Source organism: Aphelocoma coerulescens, chromosome 2, assembly GCF_041296385.1.
Source record: "Aphelocoma coerulescens isolate FSJ_1873_10779 chromosome 2, UR_Acoe_1.0, whole genome shotgun sequence".
Lineage (NCBI taxonomy): Eukaryota > Metazoa > Chordata > Aves > Passeriformes > Corvidae > Aphelocoma > Aphelocoma coerulescens.
The window spans coordinates 16,426,012-16,453,512 of record NC_091015.1 but is presented as its reverse complement, the minus strand read 5'-3'; the positions used below and the strand labels follow the sequence as shown (position 1 = coordinate 16,453,512).

Here is a 27,501-nt window from a genome sequence, read left to right as displayed (position 1 = left end):
CAGCAAACATAAGCTCTTTAATAAACTGGTTAGACCTACCTGCTGAAGCGAAAAGATTTTTACTTGCAGCTAATAGTGTGAATGGAAACTCAGGGACAGCTCCCAAGTTTTAAAAACAAAAGAGATGGGCTGTGATTAGCAACAAGGTATCTTTTTGCAGCAGCACAACAGTGAATAAAATAGCCCAGGTCTTCTGACACCAGGTTATGTTTTTCAGAAGGGAATTTGTGAGGTAATGGTGAGCTCCTCATTACCTGGTGTTTAGACTAGAAATAAATATGCAGCAATTCCCAGGGCTCTCTGGTGGGAAGAAGATACTGTAGAAGTCATGTATTTTTCTCAGTCAGCAGAAAGACATTTGGAATTTGTGACATGGGGACAGAAGATACAGATTCAAATATTTTGGGGGTCATAAAGTCAGTAGTTTAATGGCAAGAGAGTGCTGTTTGCTACAACTTGAGACATATATCCTCTCAGGTACATAGAAGGAACTAAAATACGTGGAAATACTGGAGCTACTGAACACTAGAGTTAACACGGTGGGAACAGCTTTGATAATGCTTCTTGACATTTCTGAACAAATATTATGGCTGCATTTTATAGATTATATGCTACAAATACCAGTGTGTTAAATCAGAACAGACAGTCCATAGTGTGGCTGCAAACCCAGCTCAGTTTAAAACAAGACTCCATTTGGTCTATTTACCAAGTTGATCATTGATCAGTTGGGCAGTCTTCAAAAGTGCTTACTGTGAAGACTGACTTGGTTAAAAATCAACTGGGGTTAATTAAATTTTCTTCAAAGAATGTTTGCATCACATCAGTGAAGAGACTGTTCAATATCTGTGGTCCTTGAATGCATGCACAACAGAGTTACGAAGAAGTGAAAGTTCCTGTTTTCGGTGTCTTTATGCAAATAAGAAGCTGGTGAGTTTGGGAAAATATGGGGCTGAGGGGGGATAGGTTTATGGGAAACAAAGCCTCAAATGAAATTATGAAATTATGAAAATACTGACTGCTCCTCCCAGTAGAGGAAGCCTGGAACTATTTCTCTTTCCCCAAAATATAAAACACACCTGAGCAGCTGAAAGCAAGAAATCAATTGCTCTCTCTGGGCTTGCCAAGGTACCTGCCCACAGAAATGCCAAGTTTGCTGGTGCTTTTCAGAAACATTTGGTTTTAGCACTGTCATGGTTTAATTCCAGCTGGCCACAAACTACCAGGTAGCCACTTGCTAAATCCCTCCCCCTCCTTCCCCTAGTGGGATGGGGATAAAAGGCAGAAAAAGGTAAAACTCATGGGTAGAGATAAAAGCAGTTTAGTGATTGAAATAAAGTAAAATATAGTAATAGCAATAATAATAAAAAAAATTAATAGTAATAGTAATGAAAAGGGGAGAGAGAGAAAGGGATAAAACCCAAGAAAAACAAGTCACATTTAATACAGTTCCTTACCACCTGCTGACCCATCCCACCCCCAAGCAGCAATTGGTGGCTCCAGGCCAATCCCCCCAGTGTATATATGGAACATGATGTTCTAGGGTATGGAACAACCCTTTGACTATCTCAGATGAGCTCTTCTGGCCATCCTCCCTCCCAGCTTCTTGTGCACCTTCTCGTTGGCAGAGCATGGAAAATTGAAAAGTCCTTGATTTAGAGTAAGAACTAGAAGCAACAAAGAAACCATCAGTTTGTTATCAACTTTGTTCTCATACTACATCCAAAACACAGCACTGTACTAGCTAGTAAGAAGAAAATTAACTATCTCAGCTGAAACCAGAACAAGAATACAAAAGAAGAAATGTTTGTCCTTATCTTTTAGATGTCTCAGTTGTGCTTCACAGCTTGAATACCCTACTAGAAACCAAGGAAAAAATAGTACTGAATTTAAACCAATAAAGTGGATCCAACACTTCCTGGGATTGCTGCTTCTTCAGAGGAGGCCACTGAGCAATGCATGAATAACTTGATGCTGCCTTGCTTTTAGGCAAGCAATAGCACAGGAACAGGATAAAACCCCAAGTGTTTGTAGAAACGTCCTCAAAGAGAGGTTAAGTGATATGTAGACACTTGGCACACTAACACTGGATATTACAAGCCCATTTGGTCTGGGGTGTAATCCAGACTGGCAGCCCCTCTGTGCATCATTTGCTCTTTACCTGAATAATTTCTCCAAGTATCCCAGTGCCTGTTCCACAGTACCCATTTGATCACAAGAAATTAATGGCCTGTCTGGATATTTGTGCTGCTAGGAAGTTCTGAACCTGGAACTGCCAAAGGCCCTTTCATTGCTAGTTCTGGACTAGTCAGAGGACACATGGGCAAAAATACAGAAGCTGAATAAACCTGGCATTTCTCTGAACTTAAATTCCATTATGACATTTGTCAAATAAAGAGAAAGGACAGGTGCAGGACATCTGTCCTGGTTTAACCCCAGTTGGCAACTAAGCCACACACAGCCACTCACTCACTCCCCAGGGGATGAGGGGGAGAATTGGAAGGGTAAAAGTCAGAAAACCTGTGGGTTGAGATAAAGACAGTTTAATAGGTAAAGGCAAAAGCTACATGCACAAGCATAGCAAAATAAGGAATGAATTCACTACTTCCCATTGCAGGCAAGTGTTCAGCCATCCCCAGGACAGCAGGGCTCTATCACATGTGTAATGGTGACTTGGAAAGACAAAGACCATCACGCTTCCCTCCTTTCCTTCTTCTTCCCTCAGCTTTGTATACTGAGCATGACACCATATGGTCTGGGATATTCCACGCGTTGATTACAGCTGCCTGTCCTGGCTGTGTCCCCTCCCAACTCATCGTGCACCCCCAGCCCCCCCCGGTGGGGTGAGAAGCAGAAAAGGCCTTGACACTGTGTAAGCACTGCTCAGCCATAGCTAAAACATCCCTCAGTTATCAACAGTTTCCAGCACAAATCCAATACACAGCCCCATACCAGCTATTGTGAAGAAAATTAATTTATCCCAGACAAAACAACAACAAGCTCCAAGCATTAAAATAAAACCAATAAAATTATTTTTATGGCACAGAGCAGAAACATGAAAATTTTGACCACTGCCACTAATTGCAGCATCACCTGCATCTTTCTCTGGAAAATTTAACTTCCCCCTGCAGTTTTTACAGTGTTCACATAATGTGCAGAAAAGCTGAAAGCAGTGGAAGTATCACTTCTCTTTGTCAGTGCAATGAGCTGTGGGCTGTATCTTTCTTTGTATTTGTGGCATTTCTGTGAAAGGGTGGGACAAGGAAGTGGGTTTTGCTTGCATCAAGCTTCTCAGTTCTTTTCAGTGGGGAGCTCCCAGTCCCAGAGCCATTTCTCAGCGATGGTGCCTCCTGTGAGCACTTCCCAAGGCTGACACCCCTGTGCTGTGCAGCTGGGCAGGGCCAAGTGCAGGAGGAAGCCCTCTGCCCATCTGCCCCGTCGCCAGGGCTGGGTGCAGTGCCTTGTTTCCACCGACCGCAGGAGGTCCCTGCAGTACTGCAGTGGCATTGGTCCAACAGCCAGCTCTCTTCAGCGCTTGATATGAATGAGTGTTTAAGATCACTTAAAAAATTCCTGGCAAGAGTATCAGTGAAAACCAGATTTAATATTAAGCAACAGCACAAACAAGGTTCATTGGCAAGGTTCATTCTTCTACTTACAGGACAATTAAGACAGCGAGGAAAAAAAAGGAACAAAATCCAGTCAGTCAAAACAGAATTGAACTCAGAACTATCTGTGCATGTTTGCATGTGTGTGTGTGTTTAGTTGCATGTGACAAAGGATAGAAAGGGCAAGGACAGAAAGGAATACAACCTAAAGCTTAACGACACTCAACAGTACTTAACTTATATCTTAAACTAACAACTTAACCTTAAAAATTTAGCAAGGGATTAGTGATTAACAGCATTAAATGTGGCTTATAACTTAAACTTACTTACAGGCCTAACTTACTTAGATATCTAAGGTACTTAAACATCAAAGAGAGCAGCATTTCTCCCAGATTTGCTATAGCATATGTGTACGTGTGTATGCACACAGACATAAACGTCAGTGCAAGGCACCTGTGAGAAATTCCCCTTGGATTTAGTGAAATACTCACTTTGGATGCTTTTGTGTCTTCTCAGTAGGTGAAGGGTTGAGCCTCGAGGAGTGGGGGTTTTGGCCCAGGATTTGTTGTTGTTCAGTGATTCTCCAAGTACAGCAAACTTGAGAGTTCTCTGACTCTGAGAGGCCCCACTCGGAGGGAGGTCACTGGTCGCAGCCCACTGCAGCCCAGAAGGACTTATTTTGGACTGCTGTTTATAGGGCTGCAAGTGAGTGGGCTTTATTCAGAACAGTGTTGCAACCTGGCCACACTTTGGGTCAGCACAGTTTCTTTGAAAGTGTGAGAACAGGGATATTATGCTATTCAGGCAAGGAAAATAGTTTCCAAGACTGTTCATGGAAAATCCTGGAGCTCACTAGACAGCAGCAGTTCCTGGGAGCAGACAGTGTTTCTGATAAGCTCAACAGGAGCTGAGCCCAGGTGCTGTTCATCAAGGCCAAGGCCTAATGATCATGTCTCAGATCACAGTGTGTCCTGAAGAAGGGAGGGGGCTGCACCACCACAGTGCTCCATTGCCCTTATTGACCAGACCTCCAGTAACTGTTACAGGGACTTAGACACTCATCTCCCATTTAAGGAGATCCTTACACAGTCACCGTCTAGAGTGGGTGAGCAGTTCAAGGTAAAGAGGCTTCAATTTATGTGTGCAGATTTATTTGGATCTGCAGCAGACTCCCCCCTCACAGTTCACGTGCCTTTCTGCCACTTCCATAAAGTCTCTTTAGAAGAGTGATGTCTTCTAAAGGACTATTCTGCCAGTAAAGCAAAAATGCGTCTGTCCAGATTCTTCTGGGTCGTTCTAAGGTTACAGGATTATAGAAGCAAGATTTTAGGGAGAGGCAGATTGCCAGGAAGTATTCCAAATCCCTTTGTTGTCTCATGCATTATTGTGAATGGGCGGAGTTTAAAACAAACTCAATACACTGAAGAGCAACAGACAAACAAACTCATTTTACCTGAACAGGGAAGACTGTTAATTGGTGTGGAACAGAACCTCAACAGGCAGGCAGACCAACTCTGTGGAGAATGCATATACCACAGTTTTAAAGCAAACCTCCAAGAAATGATAACTCTGAATGGTGTGGGGCTGCAAAAGAGCCTTGTCTCTGCTTCACTACTGTCAGTCAGTGATTGAGAAAGGCTCTTTGGGACTTGCTGTGGTGTCCCTGAGATGATGTCCTGGTGACTGTATGATACTGTATTTCCTGTTGTCTTCCCTGTGCCAGAAATTAATCCTGTGCCTTTAAACTGAGATCGAGAGGGGGGAGAGAAAAAAACCGAGTGAACTTTTAAAAGCAGTTTGTGTTCAAGGACCCAGAGGCTACTCCTCTGTGTGCTCCTACAGTGGCAAGAGCAGAGGAAGCACCCTTTTTTTTTTTTTCCGAGTTTTTCAGCTGTTTCTCCAGAGAGAGACGGAGAGTTAAACTCCTTTGTTTCCCTGGGACTTTGGCTTCTTCTTCTTCTCTTCTGGAACTGTTTAGAACACCAGAACATCAGAACTTCACCTGGAGACTTTACATCTGCCCGAGGGGGGCCTCCCATGCCAAACTCCAGCTCCAGGGAGAGAGAGAGACCATACCCACAGAAAGGACTCTAAAATTTTTCCAGGTTTCTCTCCACAGCAAGAGGTTTTATTATTTAGCATTATTCTTTTCCCATTGTGCTCTGTGTCTGTTAAATAAATAGTTTTTTCTTTCATTTTCCTCTGAGGAAATTTTTTTTTTCCCAAACCTGATGGGGCAGGGGTGGTTGTAACTGGACTTCTATCAGAAGATATTTTCCTCCAAAGTTGTCTACAGCTGGCACAGATGAGAATCTGTCCTCACTGCCAAGAATCCCCCACAAAACTTTTCTAGAGGAATCTTCTCCTCTTTGTGGGTTGAATGAAGTCTAGGACTGCAGGGCTTAGAGGTGGGCATCCTAGCGAATTCTAATTAGTTCAATTGAACTGATTCTCATCTGACAAGTTCCTTTCCCAGAATCAAGGAAAAAGAAATCATCTGTCAGTTCTATACTGGGGTATTTAATTTGATCCCAAAGGGAATTCTTGTCTTTGCCATCTAATTTGTTGAAAAGATTCACCTTTTGTTAGCAGAGGTTAAACAGTAAAAAGGAAGTGTCTGTGCATGAGAGAGTTTGGGGAACTAAATGGGGATTTTCCTCTAAAAGTAGAGACAAGAGGAAAAATATAGTCCAGCTCTAGTCACTTGTGGGAAGTGTTGTTTGTCATCACAACCAACAGTAGATGATTCAAGATTAATCAAGTTTTGAACAAGTGTGTGGGAAGTTCACCTTTTAACTGAGTATTTATGTAAAGGTAAATGCATAATTGTTTGACTGGACTGACACTGACTCCTGTCTTGTGCAGCCCAGGAGATGGAGATTGAGACTGCAGAGGAAGTTGCTATTGTTGGAATAGGATGCAACTTTCCCGGAGGTGAGTCGGGGGTAAAAGCAAAGCAGGCTCTGAGTGGACATTGAAAAGCAGAGTCTTTTATTAATGTTGAAATGAAGGAAAACACCATGTTTTATCCCTAGCAGAATCTGTTGCTTTGCTGCTTGTGGGATCTTTTTGAAAGGTGGCGCTGTGGTGGAAACGAATTGGTTTGAATCTGTCTGCTGACAGACAGACAGACAGACAGACAGAAGAAGGTGCAGTGCTGGCTGTGGGCAGGGCATTGAGCTGCACACGAAACTGATACAAACGAGCTGGCTGGGTCTGGGGTGATTTGAACTTTCTGCGTGTTCACTGGCTGGGTGATTGTGCATTGTTACAGGACTCTGCATGCCTAGGGACAGGACAGACCAGGGGCTGGACATTACCATCAGCTTTGCCTGTACCATAAACTGCTTGGGTTTTCCTACAAGAAAGCTTCTTGCTTTATTACAGTATGTAGAGTAGATGCAGTGATGTGGTAGGGAAATGGGGAGAGAAGGTGGTTAAGGATTTTGTGGGGTTCCTTTGCTTTTAGACAAGCAGTGAGGAGATCAGTCATGCTTTTTCATTTTCCTCTCACCAAAGACTGATCACTTCTTTCTGTGGCAAGTCTTCTTGAGCAGCCTGGATTGACACGTGGGAGGTCCTTGCAGCTGATTGTGCATTTCTGAGCCTGCACGGGGAGGGGGAGTGCATAATTTAATCTGTTTTAAAAACTCTGTACAACAGGAGATGGAATTGACAATTTCTGGAAAGTCCTGGAGGAAGGCAAAAACTGCACGGTAGAAATCCCCCCCGAGAGATTTAATGCCAAGGAATGGTATGATCCAGATGATAACAAGCCAGGAAAAATATGTACAACACGAGCTGCTCTTCTCGATGAGTGAGTGTGTTACCCTGCCGCACCTCTGGTTTTTGTGGTACTTAGATATGGGTACAGCTGTTCAGGGGCTGTGACCAGTGTGAAGAATAGCAGATTACAGATTAAGGTCAGCATAAGTGTCTGTTATTTGAATTCCACATTCACCTTAAATCCTCAAGCTGTAGAGCTTCATTCAAAGGAGAAGTTGACATGCACAGAAGAAATGTTATTGTCTCCTGAGCTTGATACTTGGCAAGGTTGAATCACAGGACCCAGAATTAATTTAGTGCTTAGTCCCATGTTAGCTCTTGAATCCTGCTCTGAAATCAAGAGATGATAGAAGGCCATACAAACCTGATCTTGGGACACAAGATTGAACTTGGACTTGGTCTTTTGTAAGCATGGGCCAATTTTGAAGGTGCTTTTAAAGACAAACACACACATACACCCACTGAAAGTATTTTGAATATATTGTTGGAGAGGCGTGGGTATGCCTTGAAAACACCTGAGCTGATCCTCTATCTTTTGGTTTTAAATTGTGAAGCATTGGTCTGTATTGGCTTAAAATGATGTAGGAAACAATATTTGTTTATAACTTGTTGGCCATGACCACATTACAGCAGAGGGAGTCTCATTCTGCACATTTCATGATCTGAGGAATCCAGTTGGTACTAGTGCAGTAACTGTAAGACTAAAAATGGGTAGGAGCAGGCTCTTACCTCTGAAATGCAGAATCATTGATAAAATGACATATTTTGTGGTGGGACATGAAACATCTTTGGTTTATAAACATTTTCCTTTGAATTTCATAAATGGGACCTGTGGCCTAAACACCACTTACTGCTCTGCTTTTCATTGCAAAAAGTGCTTACTGGGAGTTTAGAAGTAAAAGCATCTTCTATACATATGTCATATCATATTCTGGTCTGTGCATTTCAGATTTAATTCATTTGACAACCACCTCTTTGGGATTAAGAATATGGAAGCTGAACGCATGGACCCACAGCAGAAGTTACTGATAGAGTGCACATACAAAGCCCTGGAGGATGCAGGAGTTCCTGTAGAATGTGTCAGTGGCACCAGAACAGGTGTTTTTATTGGTAAGATGAAACTTTCACAGCAAAGGAAGTGTGTTTGAACCTCACAAAGATTGGAGCACTCCTTCATAACCTTTCCATGTTATCTAGGCTGGATTTAGGCTGGATCTAGGCTGGAGATCTGAGGCTACTGTGCTATGGCACTACTGGTTACTTTTGGTAAGAATTACCAGGTGACTCTGGGAGTTCATGGTAGAATTCCTGTGTCTCTTTTTGGTGCTCTTCTTCCTGTGTTCAGACACTGAAGTGAAGCAGGAAAGAGTTAAAACTGCCTCCCCAACCCAGCCGTTCTTGGGAAAGATACTCCCAAGCCAGGCTGTGACGTTTCACCCTTAAGGGGAAGGGAACACCCAAGATTTGTAAATGATGAGGTCTGCAGGAAAAGTTTTATTAATAAATTACACACTTGGCATGGAAATTGGAATGTTGGTCACTGACCTGCTATATCAGCACACAGCAGCGGGTTGTGGCTAAAGAGGTAGGGTGGTAGAAAAACAGGAAAGGAAGAGATAAAGAAAGGGAGAGAGAAAGAGAAAAGGAGTGAAAAAGACATAACCACTCCTGATTCCAGCATCAGTCTGGCCAATGACATGTCCAGTGTCCTGGGGGCACCCCCTGGCCTAGATGGGGATACCTTTCTATAGATAGGTTTCCCTGCCCTGAAGGCATGTTTCTCTCTTTCTATGCAAATTAGTTGTCATGTCCAGTCCCTTCTTTCAGACTTTTCTGGAAATGCATCAGAGGCTTTGAAGGTCTTGGGTCTTGAGTGCTCTTGACCCTTCCCCTGCCCAGATTGACCTTGGGTCAACGCTTCATTCTCGCTTCTGTGATGATGCTGTCTTTCGTTCCTTGATGGGGACAGAGTGGTCTGAAAGTGGCCCAGCAGAAAAGGGCCTGGGGGTGCTGGTGGACAGCAGCTGAACATGAGCCAGTGTGATCCCAGGTGGCCAAGAAGGCCAGTGGCATCCTGGCCTATATCAGCAATAGTGTGACCACAGGAGCAGGGCAGTGATTCTTCCCCTGTATGTGGCACTGGTGAGGCCACAACTCAAGTCCTGTGTCCCCTTTGGGCCCCTCAATTCAGGAAGGACATTGAGGTGCTGGCGTAAGTCCAGAGAAGTGCAGCAGAGCTGGGAAGGGCCTGGAGCATAAGTCCAATGAGGAGCAGCTGAGGGAGCTGGAGGTGTTTAGCCTGAGAAGAGGAGTCTCAGGGGTGATTTTATCTCTCTCTACAACTGCCTGAAAGGAGGGTGTAGTGATGTGGGGATCAACCTCTCCTCCCAGGCAACTAGCCACAGGATGAGAGGACATGGCCTCAGGCTGTACCAGATTGGTTCAGGTTGGACATTAGGGAGAAATTCTTCACAGAAAGGGTGACTGGACATGGGAATCGGCTGCCCAGGGAGGTGGTGGAGTCAGTGTCCCTGGAGGTGTTAGAGGAAAGACTGGATGTGGCATTTAGTGCCATGGTCCAGTTGACAGGGTGGGGTTTGACCATATGGTGGACTCAATGACCTTAGTGGTCTTTTCCAACCTATTTGATTCTGTGGTTGTGTCTCTGGAGCAGAACAAGGAATGTTTATCCCAGAAAAGTGCTGCCCTACTTCCCCATGGTGCCCTTCTCCTCTTGTTCTTTCAACAATTCTTGGTTATTACTGACAATCCTTGGTTGGCTCCATGGGTATCTGGCAGCCAGTGTTTGACATGTACACATTAGCCCCTTATCTTCTGGGCTTCTACACAGGCCTACCCTTTTTGCCCAGCATTCTGTTTTCCAGTCTAATCTTGGTTAAGGTGTTGTGGGGGTTAATATCCTTTCAAAGCAGCAGAAATCCTCCTGTGGACATTAGAATGGTACAGGGGTGCACTTGTCCAACTGCTTTTGTCAGTACCAGAAAAGTTACTGAGGAGATGATACCGAGGGCTGTTGAAAGACATTTAAAAGACAATACTAGAGGAACAGCACATTATTGCTGGTGTAATCTGTGTCTCTTTAAGGAGGAGTTTTCTGGAGTAGTTTGGCTGATGTACCTATAGGGGAAATGCTTTAGATTGCCTTTTAGTCTGAGAGGTGCTCTTCTTCCACTGAGGGCACTATTCCTTGCTCTCTGAATACAGGTACTGCATTTTCCACATGTGGACTTGGGGATCCACGGTATTCCAAGCATAGTGTTCCCAGAAAAAGGACACAACTGCTCTCAGAGGCCCCCTACTTCTTTTCTATTTCTTACTGGCTCACAGTGTGAAAATTGATGCTAAATACAAAGTATTGGATGTAGTTTGTGCTGTGACCTTTAACTTGGTACATCTGAGGAACTGAAGCTAATGTCTTGTACATTTATATCCGAGCTATGCTATGTGTAAGTTGTTGATAAATATTCTCATAGCTGAACTAAACCACGCAGTTGCAAACTGAGTTACAGGGGTCTCGGCAGGCTACAGAGACCGTAGCTGCATCTCACAGTGAGCTAAGCCATCAGGAAAGGCCTGTTGTTTCCAGGGCAGGTAGGAATTCCAAGTGTTAGGTATGTTTGTGTAAGTTGAGTCCAGGGGAAATTGCTGTGAGTTTTGCCTTTGACTTGTGTTGGAGCAAAGCTTCACCATAGGAGCACTGATGCCACGTGGTTTTGTCTTAACGCCGAAAACCGAAACACGCCGTCAGGTTTCGAGCTGTACGTGCCTGTTGTTGGCTTGGGTTAACTTGACACAAATCTGATGTTTTCCAGGTCTCATGAATCGAGACTATGAAATCATAACCAGCAGAGCAGTGAATGAAATAAATCATTATGATGGTACTGGAACAGCAATGAGCATTGCTGCCAACAGGGTCTCTTTCACATTTAATCTGACTGGACCGTCCCTGACTGTTGACACTGCGTGTTCATCTTTTCTTTTTGCTCTGCACTACGCCTTGCGAGCCATTAAATCAGGTAATGGGACTGAAGAGATGCTGGACAATGGAATCAGGATTGCTCCTGTTTCTGTCTATCACCTGGGCCATCTCAACATGCATATGTTTCTGTTTGACTCCAGGAGACTGTGAGGCAGCAATCTGTGGTGGGGTGAACTGCATCATCGATCCCCGCACCTTTGTATCTCTCAGTAAAGCAAAAATGATCTCTCCGGAGGGCATAAGCAAACCCTTCTCTAAGAAGGCAGATGGCTATGGAAGGGGAGAAGGCTGTGGGGTTGTTTTCCTCAAACCACTGAAAAAGGTAAGGCTGCTTGTGAAGCAGCCTGAAATAAGACTGGTTGCTTGCCTGGATGTTGTGTCTTCAGCTCTAATAATGACTTTTCCAGAGAAGTTTTTCCAATTCAAGCTTAAGATTAATGAAGCATTTCTTAAGCATTCATGCACTTCCCCTAGCATAGGAAAAGGATCCCACATTTAAAAGTTAGCATCATATTCTGTGTGCTCTTGGCTTTGTTGTGGTGTTTTGTTGTCTCCTCTACAGAGAAAGCACGAGTTTATTAAAGAAATTTAACTTTTCATGGAACAGGCAAAGGAAGACTACAGCAAAATCTGGGGTGTGATAAACATCAGTGCGGTCAATCAGAACGGCAGGTCCATGACTCCGATCACGAGACCGTCTCAAATAGAGCAAGAGAAGTTACTGCGCAGCATTTATGAAAGTCGTGTTGATCCCTCAGTTGTGCAGTACATTGAAGCCCATGGCACCGGAACTGCTGCTGGAGATCCGACTGAAGCTGAAAGCCTGGGTAGTGTCATTAGCAAGAACAGGTCTTCCCGAGTTTCCATTCTGAAAATCGGTTCCGTGAAAGGAAATATTGGGCACACGGAATCGGCTGCTGGAGCAGCCGGGTTGATCAAAGTGCTCCTGATGATGCATCATGGAAAGATTGTTCCATCCTTGCATTACTCAAAGGAGATGAGCAGCATTGATACAGAGAAATTAAACCTTGCCGTGGCCACAGCTGTAGAGCCCTGGGAAGAATCCAGTGAGTACGGAAGAGTAGCTGGCATCAACTGCTTTGGATTTGGAGGAACCAATGCTCATGTTGTGGTCAGGCAGGTGAAGCAGCCAGAGGCTCTTCCTGCCTTTAAGAAGCCCCTGGAATTAGTTCTGCTGTCAGCAGCGTCCCGTAGGTCCCTCCAGATGGCAATGGCAGATACAGCTGAGCAGCTGAGCACAAGGAGCTCTGTAACTCTCCCAAGCCTGGCCTATACATCTGCCTGCAGAAGAAGCCATGCCAGCTACAGGTACCGAAAAGCGTTTGTCACAAATTCCCTCCAACACTTGCAGCAAGAGCTTAAGTTGGCGGCGAGCACTGAACCTGCCATGTCCAAGGTGGAACCACAGCTGGTGTTTGTGTTCTGTGGCAATGGTGTCACTCTGCAGGAGTTCAGTGAGGCACTGCTGAGCTCAGAGCCAGTGTTCAGAGACAAGTGTAAGGAGATAGAAGACCTTTTTCAGCAGCACGCTGCCATCAGTCTCCTGCCAGGGAGAAATCGTAGCTCAAAGGACTTGCTGAATCCAGAGCTTTCCCAGCCCTTGCTGTTTGCCCTGCAGGTTGCTGTAGCTTCCCTCCTGAAGCACTGGGGTATTACGCCCATTGCTGCTGTTGGCCACTCAGTGGGGGAAGTTGCTGCTGCACATATTGCAGGGTACCTTTCCCTGGCAGATGCAGTCAAAGTCATTTATCACCGGAGCAGGCTGCAGGCAAAGACTGCCAGTGGCAGAATGTTGGTGGTTGGAAACATCCCTGTTGAAGAGATTGCTGAACGCCTGCATCCCTATTTGGGAAAGGTGTGCATTGCTGCTTTCAACAGCCCCGTTTCCTGCACCTTGTCTGGGAGTGTAGACACTGTGGAAGCTGTCCAGAGAGACTTAGCTGAAGCTTTCAGACAGAGAAACATCTTTCTTCATGTTTTAAATGTTCCAGTTGCATACCACAGCCCCAGCATGGATATGATACTCGGGGAGCTGGAAGAAAAAATAGAGCCTTTAGAAAAGCAGAAGGGGGAGATTGAAGTGATTTCAACGCTGACTGGCGTGGCTGCATCTGAAAACGACTTTATTCAGGGCAGATTCTGGGCGCGGCATACACGTGAGCCTGTTGCTTTCACACAAGCCATCCAAAGTGCAGCCAGAGGCAGGGAAAACGTGGTGTTTGTGGAAATAAGTCCTCACCGAGCATTGCAGCGAAGCATAAAGGAAACTCTAGGAAAAGGCACAAAGGTGATGTCCTCTTTGCAAACGGATGTAGAATATCAGACGCTCTTCACTCTGGTAGGAAATCTGTTTGAACTGGGGTGTAATCCCAACTGGCAGCACTTTTATAACGGGTATCAAAGTGTTCCAGCGGCCATTCCACGATATCAGTTTGATCGCCAAAAACTCATGGCCTGTCTGGATATCCATCAGCAAGCAAACCAAAGAGGTGTCAGCGCCAGTCATCCTTTGATTTATGGCATAAACAGTGACAATGTGGAGTTTGGCTGCCTGGTGTCCCAGGACACAACGCCATACTTATATGAGCACAAGAACAATGGGGTGGCCTTAGTCCCTGGTGCTCTCTATGTGGAGCTTGGTCTGGCCTCTGTGATGAGCAACTCAAGGCCTAAAGTGCCTCTGAGCACTTGCCAGCTGAGTATCAGTTTTTCTGCACCGTGTGTTCTCACACAGAGTTCCCAAGTGCTGAGTATCAAGCTGAGTCCGCAAAAAGCCATGACAACCTTTGAGGTTCTCTCTTCCTCCAGCGCGGTTTATGCTGCTGGCCAAGTGGCAAAGCAGCCTGAAACTGTGGTGGAAGAAAGCAGCATCTGCTTCCCAGCCATCTATCGAAGATGCAGGTCAGTGATTAGCAGAGAGGAGGTTTATGAAGCACTGTCTCAGGCTGGCTTTCAGTATGGCTCCATATTCAGGCAGCTCAGTGATGTGCATTATTGCCAGGAGCTAAAGGAAGCTATAACCAGCATTAAGGTGAATGAGGAGACTGTCAGAGACATGTACAGCTACTGTATCCACCCAGTGCTGCTCGACTGTTTTCTGCAGATGACCGCTGTCTTGACCTCAAGGACATTCCCGTCCAGAGCAGGCTTTCCCTCAGGGATAGGCAGCCTGGTGGTGCTCCACCCACTGGAGGAAGAAATGATGATATATATGAGAATGAGCAAGTCCACTGGAAACTGCCTTGAGGTCTGTGGATGCTTTGTGGACAAACATGGCTCTGTTTTGGCTGAGCTCAAGCGTGTTGCCATCACTTTTGTGAAGGAAGCGTCTTCCAGAGACAATGAATTCCTGTTTGAAAACAAGTGGAAAGAAGTCTCTCTTTCACAGACAATTGGACATCTGGGGTTTAAGCCCAGAGTCGTTGTGTTTGCAGACAAATTTGGGATAGCTGAGCAGCTCAAAAAGTACTTGCATCCTGCTTCGAGATATGTTATGTATGAAGACTGGGAGTGCCTCGTGGAAGGCCAGAGACAGAATAAAATGAGAGCAGAGGTTGAGGCTTATGATGAAATCCTCTTCCTGTGGGGAATTCAAAAGGTAAATGAAGACTCCCCAAGGGAAGCGGTAGATCAGTTGGCAAAGTGCTGTGAAGCCTATCGCCAGGTAGTGGTGGCACTAAGAGAGAAGACATCCCGCTGTTCCATCAGAGTGATCACCTACAGAACAACGGAGAGATATGTGGACCACGTTAACTGTGGGTTTGCGTTATATGGCATGACCAGAACTTGTATTGTTGAAGTTCCAGAAATCACATTTCAGTTGATTGACCTCGGCTCTTCCACTTCCCTGGACATCTCAGTGTTAGCAGATGTTCTTGTCAAATACAAAGGTGGGGACTATCCAGAAGTTTGCATCAGCCAGGGAAGGATTTATGTGTCCGAAATCAGACGCACACCTTTTGTAGATGCAGATTACATCCAACCCGTAAGATCTCTCCAGAAATCACAAACATTCACTTTGTACACTTCTGATGCGTACGCAGCAAAAGACTTGTCTGGGGAATTATCCACCGGTGCTGCTACTCAGCTGGACAAAGAGAGTGTTGAAATTCAAGTGGATAAAATTTGTCTCCACTCAGAAGATTATTTTCCCATTAGTGTTTCTAGCTGCAATTTTGGTAATACACTGTATTGGAACTCACAAGCGGGAGACAGACACAGACTTTTAGCTCTTGATTTCAGTGGCACAGTCACTGCAACAGGCATTGATGTGAGGAAAGTGAAAGTGGGAGATCATGTGGTTTCATGTTATCCCACTGCTGCGTCATCCAGAGTTCAGATTCCAGCAACAGTTTGTTTCAAGGCAAAGAAATTCCCCTTCCTCCAGAGTGTTCCTTGTGTGTCATACTTCATCATTGCATGGGAAATTTTCACTCAGAGGTTACCCAAGGGGAAACATGGCAGAACTTTGGGTATTATAACTACAGAGCCATCATCGGTTTTGTGCCACGTTCTTTCTGCAGCAGCAGAAGAAATGGGTTGGAGGACAGTCCTTGCAAAGCCCGCTCCTAATGTATTCCAGTATATCAACCCGTGCAATGCCCTTGTTCTTCTTCCTCCAGTGAACAGACTGTCTTTGGAGGATCTGGCCCACATGTACTTTCTTAAAGATGTGGTGATCGTGTGTGGCAATCAACAGTCCGAATGTATCCAGAATGTCAGTGAAATTGATCATGAAAACATCAGCTTTCATGTCCTTGTCGTTTCCAGCCTTTTCCGGAAAGCACCTCTAAAGGAATTGCACAAGACTGTACATGCCTGGGTCAGTTCCATGGATATGAAGCAGTTTAGACATCTCTCGGGTTCTGTTTTTCAGCAGACGGAGAACTTTGGAGGGCTAAACTCTGTGATGTCCTATTTTACCTGCACTTCTGTTCCCCTTGCTGTCCTGAGAAGGCAGAAGGACATCAGTGTGCTTTCAGATATCCCGTTGTACGAGCCCCAGAGGCAGCTGTTTAAGCAGAACGCTGTTTATGTAGTAGTCGGGGGGCTCACTGGACTTGGCTTTGAAACGGTGAAATTCATAGCCGAGAATGGAGGAGGGTGTATTGCAATACTCTCCAGGAGAATTCCCAGCAGCGAGAAGCAAGAAGAGGTGAGGGCTTTGCAGCAGCAGTACAAAGGGAGCAGAGTAGTGTCTGTGCATTGTGACGTGACTTTGACCGGTGATGTTGAGAAGGCTTTCCAGTCCATTGCCAACACCTTTGTGGGGAGTCCGATCAAAGGTGTATTCCAAAGTGCTGTTGCTTTGCACGATGGCCACCTTGAAGTCCTGAGGCTGGCTGACTTTCACAAAGTGCTGAGCCCAAAGGTAGCAGGGACCCTAAATCTTCACTGGGCTACCAGAGGCCAGGAGCTGGACTACTTTGTGTGCTACTCCTCTGTTACTTCCTTTCTGGGCAATGCCACGCAGACAAACTACGCAGCTGCAAACTCTTTCCTGGATCTCTTCTGCCTCTACCGGAGGAACTGTGGGCTTTCAGGCCAGGCCATTAACTGGGGTGCTTTGAACCTTGGCATTCTGCTCAATCAAAGCCACATTCAGAGCATCCTGGGATCCAAGGGCATAGACATTCTGCAAGTGCATGAAATTCATGAGTATCTCAGGAAGACCTTACTTATAAACAACCCGCAGCAAGCTGTCGTCAAATTGAACTTTCAAGCTTTGTATCATCATGTTTTCACTCGAATTATTTCACTCAAAAGTCGCTTTGTATCACTTATGTCAGAAGATTTCAGGAACAAGATTGGAACCTCAGAGGAAACTGAAGTCCCAGAGACTGCCTTTCTCAAATCTGAGGACTACATCACCTCACTGGTGAGCGACCTCACAGGAGTGAACGCAGATGAACTAACCATGAATACACCGCTTTCATCTTTGGGCATAGACTCTATGTTAGCTATGACAATTCAGAACCGTGTCTTTCAAGAGAGAAAGGTGGACATACCTCTTGTGAAACTGCTTGATCCTCACACAACCCTGTCAAGTTTAGTGGTAGTTTTGGAAGAAACAAGCAATGCAAATGGAACAGTTGAAAAGAAGAATGCTGCGGTTGAAAGTGCAGAAAATGAGAGCTGGCTATAGGAATCTTCCTGGTCAGGAATTGTGTAACATTGACATTACTCAGACCCTTTCTAGCATCTCAGAATGTGTCATTGCAGAACTTCTGGTGATGCTGAATGTCCTCTTCTGCACTGATCCAGAAAACCCATACCAGGTTCCTCTGTCATTATTCTGCTAGTTGTGTTAATTTCAGTCAGTTGTTTGGCTTATTACTGTTTGCACCTCTACATGATGAATATACATGTAAAGAAACATAAGATTATTTTGGCATTATTGTATTTTTATGTATTTTTCTTTTTTTAATATTAACTCAGTTATTGTTGGGGAATAGAATTATTGGGATCAATAAAAGAACTGGGATCAATAAAAGAACTGTGCAAGCAATAGGGCTGGAAGTTTTTAGGCTTGTGTGTGTGAGAGAGACTTTCCATGGGAAAGTCCCTGTGTGAAGGAAAACCAACAGCCTGAGAAAAAACTGAGAGTAAAGAACTTGCAGCTGTGCTGTCTGGGAGTGAAACAAGGGAGGTGAGCACAAAATTCTTTTGATCATAACAAGACTGTGGAAACTTGCCAATGTAGGTCCAATTATGTAGAAATAGAAATGTGTCTTGATAAGCTTTAAGCCACTTAGAAGCTAACAAGCTGGTATACTGTATAAGTGCCTTTAGACTGCTAATAAAACGGAGTTCATTTATCAACCATATTGGTTTTGGATTCTCTTTCTCGCTCCCCCTGCCGGGAATCCGGGCTCCTCGTCCCGCGCGGCTTCCAACAAATTATCAAGTAATTTGATTATCCAATGTGTATAAATACCCACATCTTTTTGAAAGTCCTTTAGATGTTGTGAATTTCAAGGTTTCTTCTCAAAAAATGAAACTTAATTTTTTCCCAATGTTTTCAAAACTATTAAAAATGTACCAGTTGCAAAGCATATAGTAAAGCAACTGGATTTTTTCACTATTAACCATCTTATGAAAGCTGAAATAAACAAGAATAGTAGAAGAGTTTAAAAAGCAAAACCTAAAGTGTATCTTTGTCTTATTTTATTGTTTTTGTCCCTCCCTCACTCCCCTAGCTTAAATTTTCCTAGTCCTAACATGTGCCTATGTTTTCTTCCAGTGAGACCTACCTCACACTTTTGAAAGCAGAGCCCACAGATGGAAAAGTTTAATGATACTTATGCAATAGGGATCCAATTCTAGAAGTTCCAGAGTACTTTAAAATGTATTATGATTAAAACCAGAGCATTGTATTCAATTTTAAATCTTATTATATAATTTTCGTACTTGTAAGAAGGCATTTTCTTACGTTGTGAACATAACAGCAAAAACTCTGCATTGAAGTCAAACACAGAATATAGTTTGCTATATTGCATGCTGTCACTCACTACCTGTGACTTTATATACCACCTGAAATTCATTAGGAGATGACAGTCTTGTCTACTGCTTTGAACACAGATTCTCTTCAGTTAGTCTCTTCAGGTGAGGCCAAATCATTCTAGGTAAATCTACAGTGAAGAGTGTAGTTTGTATTACACAGAAGAAGTTATAAATGCCTTTGATCAATCAGGAATCAGCATTTTAGAATAACCTTGCAGAAGTTATAAGTGCCTTTGATCAAGCAGAAATCAGAATTTTAGATTAATCTTTTCCTACAGGGTGTGCTAGTAGTATTAAATCCTATGGTGCAAGTTAAATTTAGTGTTAAACCTTCTCCGCAAATGATATCTAAGAGAGGTACTTCCACATCTACTCACCAAATTATCCACAAATAACATTGTCCTAGAGACTCACTGTTAACATCCCTGGGATTCCAAAGAGAAATGAAACAGAGCAAGAATGGTACACTAGCTGAATTGTAAAGTATTTGTTCTTTAGAGGGGAAATGCTTATGCTTGTTTTGGAAGTGTTTACTAATCACAGAGTGGATTGAATTTAAAAATTTATGTATCTTTTTACATCTCCTATGTCCAAAGTGGAGGGAAACTTTTAAGGACTTTTCAGGAAATGTATAGAATAGTTTGAGTTGGAGGAAAACTTCAGACAGGCCTAAAAATCATGTCTGCTCTCCTGAAAAGCTATATCCTGTTCACAGTGTCGGTGGACAATATCTATCAGGACAGGCTAAACAAATTCTGAGCTCAGAAGACTCTGCCCATCCTGCCTCGTCTCCAGGGCTGGGTGCAGTGCCTTGTTTCCACTGACCACAGTAGGTCCCTGCAGTACTGCAGTGGCTGAAAGTCTTTGAACCCTCAAAGTCTTCGAATTCTCAAAGTCTTCAATCCTGGCCCCATGAGTGCCCTCAATCTCACCCTGTCCCCCAGCTCTCCTCAGGTGTTTCTCCTTTCTCCTGGGAGCTGATCAGAGTGCTGCAGAAGGCAAAGACAAACTCCTCAAATACAACATATTTAGTCATGCAGCTTAATTCACTACTTGGTCACAAGTAATAAAGAAGCCCAAGAACTTCGGGGCTTCTACAGGCCAATTTGAGAAAGCCTCCACACCCCTCTCATTAGCCTTACCCATGAGTAAACTTTGCCTGGGCCTGATGGGCTTTTTTGACCAAGAACACAGGTATCTGCATCTGAACCAGGTTTCCAGATTCCCTTCAGTTTATGGGAGAGGTAACAACTTCTACAGCAACTACGCACACATAAAGTCCAATTAGGCAGAGGGCCTTAAATGAAAACTTTTCTCTCTTCACTGAATGCAAAAGGAGCATAATGTGATGAGTTTAACCATGCACATCTTCCCTTCTACCTGTGACAATTCCCTCACTCTGAGAAATTCCATAGGCTTCTGCTGTTCTTCTGGATACCAGCTGGTGAGCTATTTTCTGCTGAGCTACCCTCAGTAAAACTATCCAGAAACCCTAAGGAAAATTACTCTGGAAGTCCCAGAATTCACATATTCCCTGTGGCACAGCAAGATTTTAATTCTTGCATGGGTATGGACTCTCATGCAAGGAAAGACAAATTCTTAACACCTGCTTTGCATCTGAATATTTAATATGCTGGTTATCTAAAATGTACTTGGCTGACTCCCCTTTGGAAAGGACAAACTTCACAGAAGGAAATGTTCATAATGCAAAAGAAGGGCAGGTCTGTGAGACAGAGGGAGAGAGATGGATGAGTAGAGCAGCTTGTACTGTGAGCCATGTTAAACACAGCTAAGGCCATCTCCAACTTCCAGCCCACTTGCCCGGGAAGATTTGTGAGCGGGTGTCTCAGCTGCATTGCCAGGAGTCACGGTGTTCCTTCTACTCTCCGTGTTCTCTTTCACTCGTGTGTTGTCCCCATAACCCCTCCATTCCCTCCCCTCTCCCCGGAGCCCCTCAGGCCCATCCCCTGGCCAGGAATGCTCTTTCCGGCGCAGCCCCTGCCCTCAGGGATACACTTTTGCGGGAACGTCCCGGGTGCACCACGGCGGCAGTGCCAGTGCGCGGCCAGCAGAGGGCGGCGCCGGGCCGGGAACCATCCCCGCCGCGTTCCCCGTTGGGAGTTCGCGGATGGAGCTTTGAACCAGACTTGGTGGCGGAGGGCAATGATGTCAGGCTTGCCCTTTGACAAGCCAAGGTCTGAGGGACGGAGTGCTCGTCAGGACCCTCTGCCAGTGGCTCTGATTTGTGCTGACCACACTTGAAGTCTTATGGAGATGAGCCAAGGGCTCCTGAAGTAGTAGATGCCACCAGGAAAGTATCTCAAAGGAATTAAGAGGTGTTCCTTTAAGAAGGCAACATGGCCAACATCCCAGCTGAAGTGCCTTTAGACTATTGCATGCAGTATGGGTAATAGCCAGGAGGAGCTGGAAGCCACTTGCTGTTATAAAGCAGTGACCTAGTTGCCATTACTGAAACTTGGCGGGACAAATCCCATGACTAGAGCGCAGCTATCAATGACTACAGGTTGTTCAGAAGGGACAGAAGAGGAAGAAGGGGTGAAGCGGTTGTGCTCAACATCGAGAGGTGGATTGAGTGTGAAGAGCTCTCTCTGAAGAACAACCATGAGCAGGTTGAAAGTCTGTGGGTAAATAAGAGATGAAGGTGACAAAGGGAACCTCGTAGCTGGTGTCTAGTACAGGCCACCTGCTCAAGGGGAGTCTGTGGAAAAAACCTTCCTGCTCCAGCTACAGGAAGCATTGTGCTCACAGGCTCTTCCTGCTGTGGGACTTCAACCACCCTGACATCTGATGGAAAAGTAGCATGGTGAGCTGTAGGCAACCCAGGAGACTCCTAGAATGCATTGAGGATAACTTCTTGAGCCAGGTAATGGATAGCCCTACCAAAAGGGATGCATTACTAGATCTGATGGTCACCAACACAAATGAGCTAACTGGGGACATCAAGATTGAAAGCAACCTGGGCTGCAGTGATCATGCATTGGTGGAATTGGCAGTCCTGAGGGTTGTTGGTCAGGCAAAGAGTAAAGTCAGAAACTTGAACTTTAGGAAAGCAAGCTTCCAGCTCTTCAAGAAGCTAGTCAATAGGACCCCCTGGGAAACTGTGCTCAGGGACAAGGGAACAGAACAGGTCTGGCAGATCCTTAAGGATGCCTGTCACAAATGCAAGAGCTAGTATTGGAAGCTGCACGGGCTTGGAGCCCAGATCCCCGGTGGGGGGAGCGAGAAACAGAAATCCAAACCAATATGGTTGATAAATGAACTCCGTTTTATTAGCAGTCTAAAGGCACTTATACAGTATACCAGCTTGTTAGCTCCTAAGTGGCTTAAAGCTTATCAAGACACATTTCTATTTCTACATAATTGGACTACATTGGCAGTTTTCCATAGTCTTGTTATGATCAAAAGAATTTTGTGCTTGCCTCCCGGATCACTCCCGGATATCACACCTGCAAGTTCTTTACTCTCAGTATTTTCTCAGGCCGAAACAGTTTACTTTCACACAGGGACTTTCCCACAGAAAATGACTCTCACACACACAAGCCCAAAAACCTCCAGCCCAATTGCTTGCACAGTTCTTTTATTGATCCCAATAATTCTATTCCCCAACAAGCTAGTGATCCCTCGGTGCAAGAAATCAGGCAAGGAAGGCAAGAGACTGGCATAGTTGAGTTGGGACCTGCTGGTCAAAATAAAGGGCAAAAAGCAAGTGCATAGACAGTGGAAGCAGTGCCACGTATCCTGGGAAGAGTATAGACATGCAGTCTGGTCGTGAATTTAGGAATGTCAAGGCATATGAACTTGGCAGGGGACTCAAAGAATAACAAGAAGCTCTTCTACAGGTATGTTAGCCAGAGAAGGAAGGTCAAAGAAAGTGTACCTGCCTTGTTAACCAAGGCTGGCAAACTGGTCACAAAGGATAAGGAGAAGGCTAAGGTACTCAACTATTACCGCAGGCCTGGTTCCTACGGTATACCACCGTGTCCCGCAGCCATAGGGAGGAGGAGGAGAGAAGATCCAGCAGGCTGGAATTGTGCAGCAAGATTGATTTATTTAATTATTTTACAAACTCTTTTATAGACTTTTTTCTTCATTGTCTAATTGGACAAAGGACCAGCCACCCCTTGAGGGTGATTGGCTAAAATCCTAAAACATCCATTGTCAAAATATTTTTCTACTATACCATAAACAAGACTTTTCAAGGTTGCAGGTGGCTTGGTTGTTTACATTCCCTGCTACCTCTTCTGTGAGAGAGAAAAGTCTCTCACGGACTTAGAAAATAACAAGAAAATCCTCGCTAGCAGCATTTTTGTACCTACAATTCCCCCTTTTTGTTTTATAAGATAACAACTCTATTATTAATCCTAAATAGAAATCTACATCAGTTATTAATTCTAAATATGTCCTTAAGGCTTTAACTATCTGACTCCATAACAAGAAATTTAAAGTTCAGTCTCTGCTTGTGGAAGGACCATCCCAGTCTCTGCTTGTAGAAGGACCATCTGCCTAATGGTTGACATCCTGGTCATCATCAGAAGAGTCATTAGGCTGATGATCTACATTCTGGTCACCATTTGGATGGTTGGCGTTCTGGTTATCATTTGGAGGTTGCCTGTTCTGCCTCTGGTGCCGTAGGTCAGGGCGAACGCATTTTGAAGGTAGCCACCGTATCCCAGTATCTGTGGAAACGCAAGCATACCCACGACCCCAAACGATAAGCTCATGAGGGCCTTCCCACTGGTTAGTGAGTAAATTCTGCACCCAGACTTTTGCCCGGGGCAGTTGTCTCTCGCCTGCAGACTGCAATGAGAGAAAATGATTCAGAATAACAGGATTATTTGAATTTTGTGGTACTGTAAGGTGATTAATTGTATACAAAGCTTTTGCTAGTCGGCTCTGTGGGGGTTCTCCATGCATTCCCCTTTTCTGTTTGTCCAAAACATGCTTCAAGGTACCATGAGCGCGTTCAACAATGGCTTGGCCAGTAGGAGAATGTGGGATACCAAAGGTATGGTCTACACCCCATAGGTGTAAAAACTGCCGCGTCTTCTCCAAGGCGTAGGCAGGACCATTATCGGTTTTCACAGAAGCTGGAATGCCCAGGACTGAGAAAGCCAATTTCCAATGGGCAATGACATCACGGCCCTTCTCTCCAGTGTGAGCAGTAGCCCACATAGCCGAGGAGAAAGTGTCAATAGACATGTGCACATATTTCAGCCGACCAAATTCAGGGATGTTAGTTACATCTGTTTGCCAAATCTGCAAGGCTTTTAGCCCTCTGGGGTTTACCCCTGCTGGCAAAGGCACAGTGAGTCCGTGACAGTCAGCACAAGCGCTGATAATGTCACGCACCTCGGCTGGCATTAAATGAAACTGCTTCACAGGGTATGTGCACTTTGATGGAAGAAATCGTGCGATGCCTTGGCTTGTGCAATTTTATCAGGCTGAGGCCCTACCCACGCAGGGTTGGCCAGCATGTCAGCCCTGGCATTGCCTTCTGTTAGAAACCCTGGTAAATTGGTGTGGCTTCGAATGTGCAGAATGTAATAGGGATGCACTTGAGCCTGAATTGCAGACCACAAGGTTTGCAACAGCGAAAACAGAGCTGCATTGTTCACCTCCTTCAGAAGGGAACAATCTAAGCGTTGGGTGATATCTGCTACATAAGCAGAGTCAGTAACCAAATTCAAAGGTTCCTGTGAGAATCACTGAAAAGCCATGGTAACAGCCCTTAATTCAACTAACTGAGCAGAGCCTGACTCGTGTTCCTTCAGCACCTGCCATTCCGATCCCTCCTTCCAGGTAACAATGGCTTTCCCAGTTTTCCGTGAACCATCCGTAAAGACGGTGGGTCCTTGCACCGGTACTCGGCTATTTCTTGGCCACAAGGAAAGCACGGTCGATTTTGCCAACTGCAGTAATTTATGGCTGGGCAGATGGTAAGTGATCTGCCCTGAAAAGTTTTGCAGCGCGCTTTGCAAAGGAGCACTATGGATGAGGCTTCACTCAAAGTATTCCTTTGAGATCGGAATGACAATTACTGCAGGATCTGCAGCCATCAGTTGCAAACACCGTTGACGGTATTTGATTATCAGAGAAGTGACCAATTCAAACACTGTGGTCACAGTCCTTTTCGGCTGGGGAGGCAAAAAGACCCATTCTAGGATATGCAAAGGATCAGGCCATTGAGCATTCCACTGGCCAATGATACCTGTAGGATGGATGTCTGGAATAGTAATGAAAACAGTGATAGCAATGGAGGGATCCACTCGATAAACCTGACGAGCAGAAACAGCCCGTTGGACCTCCTGCAGCACTTGTCGCGCCTCCAGAGTCAACTCCTGAGGTGAATTCAGACCAGGATCCCCTTTTAATGTATTAAAAAGTGGGGAAAGTTGCTTTGCAGTTAGACCTAAATAAGGTCGTAACCAACTGATGACACCCAACAGCTTCTGAGCATCATTCAAGGTTTTAATTGAATCCGGGAATTGCACCTCTTGGCGTTGGATAGTTTGGTCCAAAATTTTCACTCCTAAATATTTCCAAGGAGGATGCTGTTGAACTTTCTCCGGAGCCACGTCTAATCCATAGGCATGCAGAGCAGCGAGCAGCTGAGGCTGTATTCTCAGCAGCTCGTCCCGGGTGGACGCTGCCACCAGGATATCATCCATATAATGGTAGCAGCGTGCATCAGGAAACTGCTTGCAGACTCCGGCTAAAGCTTGGGCGACATACCACTGACAGATAATTGGGCTGTTCCTCATCCCTTGAGGGAGGACCTTCCATTGGTATCTCTTAGCAGGTTCAGCATTGTTAATGGCAGGCACAGTAAAGGCAAATTTTGGTTTGTCATCAGGATGCAAAGGAATTGTGAAAAAACAATCCTTTAAATCAATTATCAGGATGTCCCACCCCGTAGGAATCATGGTGGGAGAGGGCATGCCAGGCTGCAATGCCCCCATACCTTCCACTACTGCATTAACTTTCTGGAGGTCCTGCAATAATCTCCATTTCCCTGATTTCTTCTTAATTACGAAAACAGAAGTGTTCCAGGGGCTAGTAGAAGGTTCAAGGTGCCCCTGTTGTAACTGTTCCTGAACCAGCTGATGAAAGGCGTCTAACTTCTCTTTTGGTAGGGGCCACTGCGGCTCAAAGATTGGTGTGTTAGTCAGCCACCGCAAAAGCAGTGTAGGATACTATGCGCCCTTACACACAGTGACCCCTCCTAAAAACTTGTCCCGATCCGTACGCCCCAAGCTGCCAACACATCCCGTCCCCAAAGGTTACGGGAAGTGGTAGCAACATAAGGCCTAATTGTAGCTGTGTGCCCCTCTGAGTCCTTCACCATCACAGGCCGTTCACTTAAATAGCTCTGTGTGGTTCCTCCTAATCCTGCGATGGCCGATCCCACCGGGGCTAAAGGCCATGAGGGAGGCCACGCAGAGAAGGAGATGACAGTTACATCAGCACCCGTATCAATCAAACCTCGAAGCTGAATCCAGGGTGGACGGGCATTCGGCAGGACCAGGGTACATGTCATCTGAGGCCTTTGGTCAGAGATGTCTGCAGTCCAGAAGGCCTGTGGAAGTCCCGTAGATCAACTGCCGTTATCTTCGTGAGTTTGTTCTACCCTGGGGACACAAGACTTAAAAGGCACTAATTTAGCAAGGCAGGTCTTTTCAGGAATAGTTACAGGGGGTTTTTGCGTGGAGACCATAGCGCAAATCTGACCTTTAAAGTCAGAATCAATAACTCCTGAGTGCACTAAGATTCCTTGATGGGCAACGCCAGGTTTTCCCACCAGCATCGCACTGGATTCCTGGGCTAAGTGTCCATATGCATCCAAGGGAACCTTATAAATACCGCTAGAGTCTAAGACAACTGTGGCTGCAGTGTGGACGTCAAACCCATCTGATCCGTGGGTGCCGTCTGATCCCTGGGTGCCGTCTCTAGGGTGGCTGGGTAGGCCTGTGCCTGTACCTGTGCCACTCTCTGGGGGAGCGACGGCATCGGAGAGCAATTCCCCCTCCTTGCACCCCGGCGGAAGTTTACCAGCAACGGCCGACCATCGGCATGAGTCTGGGATCTACAGTAGTATGAGCAATGCCCTGGCCTGCCACACCTCTTGCACTGGGGGATCGGTGTGTTCTCTTTTTGTCTCGGCTTAGGCCGCTTCCATTTCTTCACCTGTTTGGGTTGCTTTGGTTCACGACCAGAAGATGCATGAACAGGCTGCAGGAACACAGCCAAAGCGGACCTTTTCTGGTTCCCAGATCCCACCTCAGCACAGGCTTCAACCATGTCTGTTACCTCAGGATCCCCTGGTAAGGCATCTATGATTTTTCTGCACTCTTCATTTGCGTTATCTCTCACTAACTGCCTTAACAACAACTGTCTTAACCCGTCATCCTCAACCTGCTTCTCGAGAGAAGCAGCGACTTTCTCTACAAAGGAGAGGAATGACTCTGATTTCCCTTGAACTATTTCAGTATATCGCTTTCTGGGCACAGATAACTCTATGGTTTTCAACAGGGCACCCATGCTGACCTGTTGAGCTTGCTGCAGGAC

General features: G+C 45.3%; 1 protein-coding gene across 1 annotated transcript; it reads left to right on the top strand.

The window, feature by feature from the left end:
• Positions 1-865: 865 nt before the first annotated feature.
• On the top strand, positions 866-17,708 carry LOC138105626 (mycocerosic acid synthase-like). The gene is made up of 7 exons (XM_069005740.1): positions 866-927; positions 6,471-6,539; positions 7,269-7,422; positions 8,341-8,501; positions 11,225-11,428; positions 11,532-11,713; positions 11,999-17,708. The coding sequence occupies exons 2-7, from the start codon at positions 6,479-6,481 to the stop codon at positions 17,555-17,557; spliced, it is 6,321 nt and encodes a 2,106-aa protein (XP_068861841.1). The 5' UTR covers positions 866-927; positions 6,471-6,478; the 3' UTR covers positions 17,558-17,708.
• The last annotated feature ends 9,793 nt before the right edge of the window (positions 17,709-27,501 follow it).